Source organism: Corylus avellana, chromosome 2, assembly GCF_965113065.1.
Source record: "Corylus avellana chromosome 2, dhCorAvel1.hap1.2, whole genome shotgun sequence".
In the NCBI taxonomy this organism is placed as follows: domain Eukaryota; kingdom Viridiplantae; phylum Streptophyta; class Magnoliopsida; order Fagales; family Betulaceae; genus Corylus; species Corylus avellana.
In genome coordinates this window covers 5,247,301-5,258,517 of record NC_142491.1, presented here as the reverse complement: position 1 = coordinate 5,258,517, position 11,217 = coordinate 5,247,301, and the positions used below count along the sequence as shown (strand labels likewise).

General features: G+C 34.1%; 1 protein-coding gene across 2 annotated transcripts; it reads right to left on the bottom strand.

Moving 5' to 3' along the window:
- Positions 1-571: 571 nt before the first annotated feature.
- On the bottom strand, positions 572-8,319 carry LOC132178794 (beta-amyrin synthase). Of its 2 annotated transcripts, XM_088513338.1 has the most exons (17): positions 8,086-8,319; positions 5,669-5,854; positions 5,254-5,343; positions 4,918-5,115; positions 4,437-4,521; positions 4,014-4,180; positions 3,718-3,909; positions 3,516-3,629; positions 3,136-3,255; positions 2,883-3,005; positions 2,691-2,789; positions 2,105-2,161; positions 1,770-1,960; positions 1,512-1,689; positions 1,166-1,246; positions 994-1,077; positions 572-862 (listed from the first exon to the last, which is right to left on the bottom strand). In XM_088513338.1, the coding sequence occupies exons 1-17, from the start codon at positions 8,284-8,286 to the stop codon at positions 740-742; spliced, it is 2,289 nt and encodes a 762-aa protein (XP_088369464.1). In that variant the 5' UTR covers positions 8,287-8,319; the 3' UTR covers positions 572-739. The 2 variants fall into 2 exon arrangements, with proteins under 2 accessions (XP_088369464.1, XP_088369465.1); XM_088513339.1 differs by lacking the exon at positions 3,516-3,629.
- Between the last annotated feature and the right edge of the window lie 2,898 nt (positions 8,320-11,217).

The following is an 11,217-nucleotide window of genomic DNA, read 5'->3' as shown; positions in this document are numbered from 1 at the left end:
TAAATAAAAAATCAGACTTTTTTTTTTTTTTTTTTTTTTGAAGTTGGCGCTGTTTAAGTCCCATTAAATAAGTAAGGCTTTTAGAGTTTTAAACCGTCATTTTTTTTTTTTCTTTTCTTTTCTTCCTTTTTTTTTTTTTTTTTTCACACGGCCATAAAGGAGCGGGACGGGGGCCCAGGAGAGCGTTCAAACAAAAGTTGTTAAACGCAACGTTCTACTTTAGTCAAACGATCGTTTTATAATACAAAGTTGTGCGTTTTTGTCAAAAATAAAACACTCGTAGCAGTCGTCTTCAACCTAAATACCAAAACACAAGAAACAATGGTAGATACTCGTGAGGCGTGAATCTCAGCCTTTCTAAAAATATTTGCCCCCTGATGAGTGGCAGAGTGGGCAATCAGGATATCCAAAGAAATTCTTTCAGTAGTAAGGGAATTTTTTGGGAGGTGAGGGGGGAGGGGGGGGCATTTGACCCCTCTCAACCCTCCCTCCCTCCGCCCCTGGGTACCATCCTGAGGGTCAAGCTCCCATGTCTGCCTCCCAGCAAAATTGTTTGTGGTGAAGACATAAGGGTCAAACATATGTGGCATATGGGATACACTTTAATATAATTAGGGAATTTCTTACATATTAGTCTCAGTGTACAACATTGTATTATATTCCTTAAGAAAATTAACAATTGGCTTTCTTATTGGAGCCTCTTATGTGTAGGGGTTGAGCTATATAGTTCACTAATTAATCAAATTTTTCTGGATGGCAATGGGACACGCTTGCAGTATTCTGCAAGAGCCCACAATGGGAAAGTTTCTCTGTATGTTCCATAGTGTATCATGCAATTCCTCAAGTAGACTCCAAGGATTTCCTGTATGAAAGAGTGATGAATGGTTAGAAAGCTTTGGCGGTAAAATTCAAGCATAATAAACTTCAAAGTTGGGTTATTTTTCTTTGCTCCCTATTCTTTCTGAATTAAATGCATGTTTTAAAGAGAGGTACCTGTTGAGGAAAATCGCCATCTTCCAGTTGAGAATTAATTATCAGCTTTGCTGCACGATGAAGAGGCGTTGGGTCTCTTTCAGCCTATTGCAGATACAATTTTAACATCAGAACATGCAGGATCAAAGCATAGGACAATAATGACAGTATAATATAAACCATGGAGTCTTACCTGTCCAGCATGAATGAGACCCATCATTGCCCATGCAGTTTGTACCAAATTTGATCGGTTTCCTTCAAGAGGTACATATTCCTATATAATCAAGCACAAAGAGTTTATAGTTTTATTATCTAGCATCTGCCAAATCTTAGAAAGCCAAAACAATAAGGACTTTTCTTTGACAAATTGATCCAAAAACTTTGTGGAACAACACAGTGCATGTTATTAAAGGTTCTTAAATTGTTATCAATGATGTTGAGAGTAAATGATAATGAAAAACTTAATGATGTTTGGAAATAAAGATGAAAAACAAATAAGAATCAAGAGCCTTTTAGCATTATACGTGTTAAAACATTACCTTGGTTGGGCATGAGAGATAGCTCTCTCCCCAACCACCATCATCTCTTTGTGCTCTGAGTAGAAAATCAACAGCTCTGCGCATAGCTGGACAGTTGCTGCAAGTCTTGCCAGCTGCAGCCAATCCTCCAAGTCCAAACCATGTACCGTATATGAAGCAAATTCCCCAATTTCCATACCTGTGCAAATGCTTAATCATGCAATAGTATAAAAACAGACAAATGTCAGAAAAAATATCTAAGAAACCAGTGGAACATACCATGAACCATCAGGCATTTGCATGTCTTGAATGAATGGCACAGCACTTTTTATGAAATCTTCGATCTCTTCCTTCCTGTGCCCGGGGTATAACTTCTTAAACAAAACTAAAGCTTGGATTGCTGCTGCGGTGCACTCAACGTACTCATGCTCAACGACAATGTCAGAGAAGAATTCTGTGGGATTAAGCAGCTAATGATAAAAATAAAAAATAAAAAGAGAGAAAATTTCCATTAATATACGATAAAAATGGTGAATTTAGAAGCACTAGATAGTTTTGAAGTATTCCTATAAGCATATTTCAAAAAGGCCACTTCAGTATGTTAAGGTACTTACTTCCAACCATTTTTGGGCTCCAGCTGGTTCCCAGACAGCCATACCGCCAGTTTTACTCTGCATTAAACCATAAATAGAGCTTAATGATATGAATGCAATGAAATATTTAAGAAATAAACATTGCACTAGATAAATGAAACTTCAAGAAAGTTTTAGATCCTTAGAAAAACCAAATGAAGCCTAGGTTTCCTATTCATGCCGATAGTTTCCAAATATTTGTACCTCAAAATACAATGCTAGTTGTTAGAATATTGAATAAATTATTAAAATCAATCATTTCATATTAATTTAAGCTTTTGGAATAATTGGTGATTTAAAATGGTATCAAAGTCAATGTTCTAAATTCTCTACATGTTGGGCATCACTTACTAAGGAGTAGTTTGAGCCCACGTGTGAGGGATTATTAAAATATTACTTAAATCATTAAAATCAACATTTTCCCTTATTCGCTTATTAAAGAGTAGTTTGAGCCTACACACGTGAAAAGTGTTAGAATATTATTTAAATAATTAAAAGCAACCATTTCCCATCAACTTAACCTTTTGGGATGACTCATAAATTAACAATAATGAAAGTTAATCCTCACCTGTAGAGAAAGTATGAAATTTACAGAATCATAAAATCGCTCGGGTTCCATTTTCTCACCAACAATTTCTGGTGGCATCATGGATAAAAGCATGCAACACTGAAATAGAAAAGAATTTGGTGAGGAACAAATTAATTATGGAAAAAGGTGTAACACTTTACCCCATTGACACGTTTAAACAAAGTTAATTACCTTAAAAGCTTCTGCAGTGCAATCAGAAACTTGCCATCCCTGATCTTGATCAGACAAAGTCCATGATCCTTTAGAAATGTGACGGTACATGCTTTTAAAGTCTCTTGAAGGATTGTCCTTGACCTTTACAATTTTTAAGGGAAAAATGAAATAACTAGTTTGAATGAATACTGGATAGTTTTTATTTTTTTTAAGCAAAAAGGCAGATTTGATGATTATGGTGAAGAGATGCTTTTAGAATTGAAAATCAAACCTGAGATTTCTTCAGGAAGTCGTGGCCTCTCGCAAGTGTGGGTCCAATTTCATCAGTGAGATTACTAGCAAGTAAAGCTTGGATAGCAAAACCAGCATCCCACAGTTGACTTCCAAAACCCTGAATACAAATGGCGTATATCAAAGCCAGCGATCCCTTCCTTTTTCTTGCAAAGATTAAGGACTTATAGACTTGAAGCTTAAAAACAAGAGCTTGGGGTTTATACTCAAGTTTGAATAGTTATATTTACAAAACCTATCCTAGAAAGAAATTTATTTTAGGAAATCTCTTCATGCATAGTTCAATATAAAGTGCAACTCAAATGTTCAATGGATGGACAAAAGGTTTTGCAAATGTTTGTGCAAAATATGCGTATTGACCTGCATCTTGATTCCATCTTCAGAGACCCATATGTAATCTGGGATCCTAGCGATATGCTTCTTGAAATAATCCCCATTTGGATCTTCAACCCAACAAGCAAGCATACATAGCACCTATTCAATGCAAATGGATTTAGGAGTATTGATATATAGCCCAAATAGATGCTCTTCATTGCTTCCCTTTATTGTATGATAACATTACCTTTTGCACGCATCCAATGTCAATGTATCGACTCTTCTCATCTTCATAATGAATGTGCTTCATTGTTACTTGAAGAGCCTTCTCTCTAACCAGCTTGTTAAAGGGCCAACGTGTGAGAAGAGGCTCAGTGAATATGTATAGACTATCCCAGAGCAGATCTTGTATCAAATGGTGGGGGTAGTAGAGATCCTCCTATAACAATAGTTTTTCACAATCAAAGCATTGGAAGAATATTGAAAAACATATGTAGCAATGAGCAAGTATCAACAATGAAGAGACGATTAAGGTGAGCTCACCTTTGCACATAGATGGCGCACTTTCTTCCAATTAACTTCATTGTAAGGTTGAGTGTAGAGTTCCTCCCTCAATTGAAGAATGAGAGGTGTGATTGGGCCTACAAACCTTTTCCCATACAAGTATGACATGGGCATGTACACCAAGCGACAGTAGCACCACATTTTAGCTGCATTTTAGGGAAATGATAATTGATAAGCAATATGTAGCAAATTTAATTATCAAAGAGAAGAAACTAAAACCTCTCTAGTAACAGAGGCTTCAAATAGAAGTGCTAAGTGCGAACCATATTTCAATTAAACACTGTATCTAATTTTCAACATTGGACTAAATTATTTTTAAAACATTCCATTATGCAATAAAGATTTAAAGTACAGTGACATTCTCAGGAAGTATAATGAAGTAGTAAGAAGACATGTATAAACCTGGGTGCATGGGAAGAAATGAAGGAAGGATCCAAAATTCCGGAGGCATTGGGTTAGTTCCAATCCACTCGAACACACCAAGTATCTACGACAAAGGGAAAATGCATATACTAGAGTTAATTATCAGCAAACAATCATCATGCATAGTGAATATTTGAACATATATATATATATATATATATAATCATTTCCTAACTGGACATGAAAGCAATATGACCAGATTTATGAAATTTATTAAATTTATACATTCTCACTGGATTAAACTTTTGGAATACGTGGTGATTTAACATAGTATGAGAGCTAAAGGTAATGAATTAGAACCTGACCCATTTAAATTAAATATTTAAAGTGTTAGGCATCACCTAATAAAAGGGAGTTTGAGTCCACATATGAGAGAGGGTGTTAAAGTATTTGATTAAATAGTTAAATTTACCCATTTCTATCAGCATAAACTTTTGGAATAAGTGACGATTTAACATACCGAAAGCCAGGTCTTTCCCCAAGAAGGTATATGTGTTACACCACCATGATCAAGGATCCACTTTCGCGCTCTTGCACAAGCATTGTCCTGACCACCATCAGGTCCTTCCCCAAGCATACGCATACAAATGTAGCTGAGGGCCGTGGAAAACATGATGCTGTGGCCCTCTATGTGTAATCCCCAACCACCGTCTTCATTCTACAATATGCAAAATTTACAGCACACTTGTTAAATATGAGAGTTTAAACACACAAAAAAGGAAAGGAAACAAGTAATTCAACAGAAAATCTAATCTTGTTTGCATAATTAACATGTAAAGCTTCCAAGAATATACACCTGATGATAGTATATGTGTCGAAGGATTTCCTTTTGATGCTCAGCAGGGAACACAATATTAAGATGTCCTGTAATGTACAAACACATTACCTGCATTTTTTCGGGTTCAAAAGAATACAATTAGCAGTTGCATCAAAGATGAAAACCAAAATAAGTCAAATATTGCAGGCATGTCGTCATCGATCCAATGGTATTGTTCATAATATGGTCAATCTTAGAATATTTTTAAGTGTTAAATATCATTAGAGAAAGCTGTTATGTTGTTGATGATTTCCTGGTATCACAAAAGGTTCCTTGATGTGTACTTTTTTACGTAAATATCCCCAAACAGTATCTGTTTGATTATGTGATGATCACAATAATGACACTGATAAAAAAAAAAAAAAAAAAAATTGATAATAATTATGAGTCTCACCAAAGGGGGAAGGAAAAACAATACACCACCAAATTCAGCAGGCCAATGGCCATCACTGGCTTGCAAGGCCGAAAAGAAATGGGCGGCCCTTCTCAATGTAGCTGTGGCCTTTTCATGCGTGATTTCCTCTCCATCCTCAACCTTTTCCTGGGGAATTTTTTGTTTGAAGTTTTTCTCCTTAAGGAACTGCAATCATTTTAACAAAGAAATTAAGAAGCATATTGGAGCTGTAAAGAATTTCATAAATATCATTAGATATCTCTTGATACATATTAATTTTAAAGCTGCTAGATTACTCTGCATCCAGAAGTGGGAGAGCAATTTCATTTCCTAAACCAACAGTCAAAACAACATTTATAGATCTAAGCTATGTGTTATACTGAGGATTTAGTGATGTGCCTTGGTTCAAGGAAATGTCTTGGAAAAGAATAATAAAAAATTAAGAACAATAATAAGTAAAATAAGGTAAAGAAAACAATGGATTAATATATTAGACCAATATATTGTACAACAATATATTTTCCTATGAAGAATCTAGAATATTTACAGAACACAGATAGATTATTATACAATCGCTATTACCTTTACAACTTATATCCTATCCACATTAGTTGCATGGTAAACTCCAAAACAGCTATGGATTTGAAATTTGACAGAGCAAAGCTAAAAACGAAACATACCGTTTGCGTACGTACCGGAAGAAAGAAGCTGAGCAAAAACTATACATTGAAAGAAAAGAAAGAGACGAGAATAGAAAAAAGAAGGAAGAAGAGGTCCGGGTCGGGGTCAGATTGGGAGCAGAGGGCGTCTTCCACGTCGGAGGGGGTGAACCCAGGCTTGATCTTCTGGACCCATGTCTCGAATTGGTTTTCCAGAGGGATTTATTTCTGGGATTGGCGTTTTGTGATGGAAGGGTTGGGGTTCGAGGCATGGCTCAGCTGCTGGAGCAGAAGCCTGGGCTATGATGATCGGTGGTGAAAATGGTGGAGGAGGGAGAGTAGTTTGGTGAGCTTCAGGGTGGCGTTGGATTTGGGAAAGAAGGTCAAGAGATGGATTGGAGGTCTGGGAAGACCACCTTGACTAGAGAGCTTTGGAAAGGTCAGAAATACTGAAATGGTGCTGGAAGAAGAAAGAGTGATATACAATAAAATAATAATAATAATAATAATATTTAAAAGAAACCAAAGAAAATAATAAAAAATTTGTTAGAATGCGTAAAAAAAATATAAGTTAAAATAAAAAAAATAATTTTTTTTTGTTAGATATTTTAGATAGGATATAAATTTTCTTCAAACCAATATAGATGAAATTTTTTTCAACCTATTTAAATAAGTGACAAGTTTCTTTCAACATCTTTGAATTTCTCAAAAATTAATGTTTAAGTTCTTAAGTTAGTAGAATAACAATAACTAACTGGTCCCCAAGAGGTATCTCAATCGGCTCGGACCATGCCTAATAAAACAGAATGCGGACATGTAAAAAATAAAAAATAAAAACTAACTGGATTCGGATCTCTTGAATTTCTTAGGAGAATTCTAATTTCTGAAATTTCATATTCAAGCTATTCATTTTCATCAAGGAGCCATTATCCTGTCGCGTGTCCCATTAATAATAAAATAATAATAAATTTTTAATGATATTAAAAAATAGATGATCTAGATCTGAAATTTCAAAAACTAAAATTCTCCTGTGAATTCTAAGGAATACGGATCCCAATAATTGAGTCTTAAAATATATATATATACACACACGAGAAGACACTTGTCACTTATTAAAATAGGCTTAACGAAATTTCTTCAAAACTTTTGTTTTAATCATATTGTACCATATCATTTTGTAAACAAATTTTTTTGTAAGCTTAACATATTTCAATCGGATATCTCATGCCATGTATGTGCTTTTTCTTTCTCCAATCGGTTCCTATTGTTATTCAATCAAGATTCGCCATCAAGAGATAGAAGTCTTTACTTTAAGTTATTTAGTCGGATCGGATGCTTAAGTACAATTTAGAGCATTCCAAAAACTTAGTGATTCGATGGTACCGAGTGGTCGCTAGCTCAACAGATAATATGACCCCAAAAGCTTAAAAAAAAAAAAAAGATCTCATTTAAATCATAGGGCTTCTAACGTCAAACCGGGTAGAATACAAAACCAAACTCCACGTCGGGTAATTGATTTTGTATAGTTAATCGGTTGGTTTAGTTTTGAACTCTGAGTTTTGTTCTGGTTAATTAGTTTATTGAGTTTTTCTTGTTAACTGCTTTGTTTGTAGCAGTCATGGTCAAGCTTTTTTTCTATCTGGACACAGATTTTGATGCGGTGGTAATGGTTGTTGTGAACATTATGCATGGCAGGAAGAGGAAAGTAGCTTGCTGTTTTGTGTGTAGAGGATCATAGAGAGAGAGAGATGGGAATACCTGCATTCGCCATAGGAGATCACTGCTAGGTTTCACCTGGCACCGGTTGTTGTAGAAATTTTGACGAGCCTCTTCAACCTGAGCCCTCTCTTCAGGAGTACCAGCGTTAGGGTCAAACTCCCATATCTGCCTTCCAGCAAAATTGTTTGTGCTGAAGATATAAGGATCTTTTCCACCGTCTGCTATCTTAAGCCTCCACATGATATTCTTTCTCCCCGGCCAGTTTCTGTGTTAGAAAAAATATTCAGTGCCTTTTATAGACGGAATTAATACACGATCTAATGTACAGTTGTTCACCTGCATTACTTTTGAATATCTTTCACTCAAAAGTACACTGTTACTAGTCGTGAATATCTCCTCTGTCTCTTTGATGGTCTTAATCAACATTAAAGCAGCGACTAATCGTGCCAAGTTGCACTGGAGGGTTGTTCAAAATAATCAGTCTTTTTTTTGTTTTTATGTTTTTTTTCCAACAAAATCACTATTTCAAAAAGCGAATGTTAGGGTTCTTTATTATTCTTCTGGTTTTAGATGTATATTATTATTTTTTTTTTAAAAAAAAAAAAGCAGTTCTTATTTCTCTTATCCGATTTTTTTTCTTTTTTTAAATAATATCTACCTAAAAGCAAAAAAAAGAACAATTTTTTTTAGGGCTAGGGCTATGGGTGTGTTTGGCAAAGGACTTAAAAAATGAAGTTAACTAGAACTGTAACAGATTTGATTGATGTGAGAAAAAAAATAAGAATATTTTGTATGAAAAAAAGTGAAAAAAAAAAAAAAAAAAATTTGTTTTGTAGTGATTTTTTTATTTGAATAGTAATAAAAAGTGATTGATGTAATTAAAAAATAAGAATGTTGGGGTTGATTTTAAGATAGTGTGAGATTTTTTTTGGGTTTGGTCCACTCCTTTGGCAAAGAGAGAGAAAGGATCATGAGACTTTTGGACTTCATTGTTTTTTTAAGTAAATTATTATTCATTCATTCATTTAAAAGAATCAAATATTACAACTTTTAGCATGTACAAAATTAGGGTATTCTTCAATTTAAATTTTCTCCATTGATTTTTGTAGCACCGCCCCCTTTGCCAATAGGTGTGTCGCCAAATTTGTTTCCCTTTTGTACATATGCATCACAAGTCAAGACTGAAAACTGTGTCGAACAATCTGCACATCCTCAACCAATATTGTATCATATCTTTGCCATAATTGGTATTCCATGTGAAAAGCATAAATTATCTCCAAAATATCACCTTCCAAAATAACATTACAAGCTTAGATCTCTCCCAAAAATATCACATTCCAAGCAGCATAAGCCTCAATTGGTGGGATATGGGTTAGGGTGCATCGATAACTTTCCAGAGCACTTAATGACCGGTGGGTGAGTGGCCGGTACAATAAGACTTTAGTTCACGGAAACAAAATTAACAAAAATTGATTAAAAAGATAATTAGAATTTATTTTTATTAAGAAAATTTGCTAAATTCATATCATGAGCTTATTTTAAATTTGGTTAGAACTCAATAAAATTATTATTATTTTCCGTAATTTCAAATAATTACAATAATATATTATATTCAATTAAAATATGAACCATAAGAGTCTCTTTACCAATAGAGTTGAATGAAAAATGTACTTATTTGTCAAACTCTCCAATGTGAAACCATGAAATATAGGGATGATTTCTATTTTTTTATGAGCCTTATATTAATTAATACCAAAATTCATTTGTATAAGGTACAGCTGTTTTAATATACAACTAATCAAAAATAAAATAAAAAGGAAAATGACATGTAAAATTAATTTTTGGGTAGTTAGGAATTAATGATTCCTTCTATAAAGAGAAAAATGGTAACAACTCCCTTATTTTTCTGGAAATTTGCATTTACAATGAGTTTAATTTTTGTGTTTTTTATGTGGGTATGCTAAAAAATATAATAATAAGTTCACGCCGTTAAAAAAATTGTCTGAATTTGTTAATATGTCACAACAATGCCAATCATATTATTACATATGTCATTTAAATAAAAAATGAAAGGATGATTGACCCGCTCCTTTGGCCAAATAAAAGTAGTGGAACCAACCTTTGAACAGAAGCTGCCTGTCCCTCCTCCATGGCGAGGTGGTTCTATCTTCGGCATCCATCCATGCATGACGTTCATTTTCAAGACAGCGATCTTAATTTGTTCTTTTAGCAAGACTAGCATTTTTGTGAGAAGGGCATGACAACAAAATGGCAAAGACTCACGAATCAATGCAAAGCGCTATAGAGTGGCATCTTTTGTAGCCACCAGAAGCCCTCCCAGTTGAAATATTGTGAGTCAATGAAGAATATATTAGGCCGTTGGTCTAGTGTACGAAGTGATTTGTTTATCAGGCTAGCCATGAGGTGGTCGGGTCATCCCATTTGGCTAAGGTGGCTATACCATTTCTTTGTTTTTTTAATAAATATTTTAATAGTTATTATTCTAATTAAACAACGACTAATATTCCTCTACAAAAATTAAGGAATTGCTATTCCTTTAGAAGTACCATAGCTCTAAAACTCATAAAAAACAAAAAAAAAAAATTGTTTGCTCTGCCTTAAATGGATGCATCTGCTCTATCACTGTCCATCAGGTACGAACGAACTTGCTTTAATGCATTCATGTCGAGTCAGCGTCTTTTCTCATCTAACTTCGTCCGAGGATGTTGACACACTTATATGTATTAGAATTAGAAAAAAAAAAAAAAGATTGATACTGAATTAGAAAAAACAAAAAAAATGATTAATAATCAATTCGGTCTCTAATTTCAACAGTTATATTATTAAGTTTCATCACAGTTTGAAATAAGTCTAGTTGTGAACTTACCGTTGGACTAATTAACAACATGATGTGATATCATACTACTAAATTAATTATATGCCTATCGTATATGACAAGGCATCCGCATACTATACATTTAAAGTGACAAATATACATTAAATAAAAAAATTAGGAGTGGATTGTGGAGCGTTTCCCATACTCTAAAGGTGAGGGTTTTCCGCACTCAAAAGGTGGGAATAGGATTCTCTTCTCTGAATTATTATTAGAGGAGTATTGTCTTATCAAAAAGTAAAAAAATAAAAGTACTTTTAAAATATAATTAATTGGAG

Excerpts from the sequence above, each read along its gene's own strand:
- LOC132178794 (XM_088513338.1), bottom strand. The coding sequence starts at position 8,286 with ATGTGGAGGCTTAAGATAGCAGACGGTGGAAAAGATCCTTATATCTTC. Across the intron at positions 4,181-4,436 it reads ATTTCTTCCCATGCACCCAG|CTAAAATGTGGTGCTACTGT; the intron begins GTTTATACATGT and ends CCTAAAATGCAG. Across the intron at positions 863-993 it reads ATGGCGATTTTCCTCAACAG|GAAATCCTTGGAGTCTACTT; the intron begins GTACCTCTCTTT and ends TCTTTCATACAG.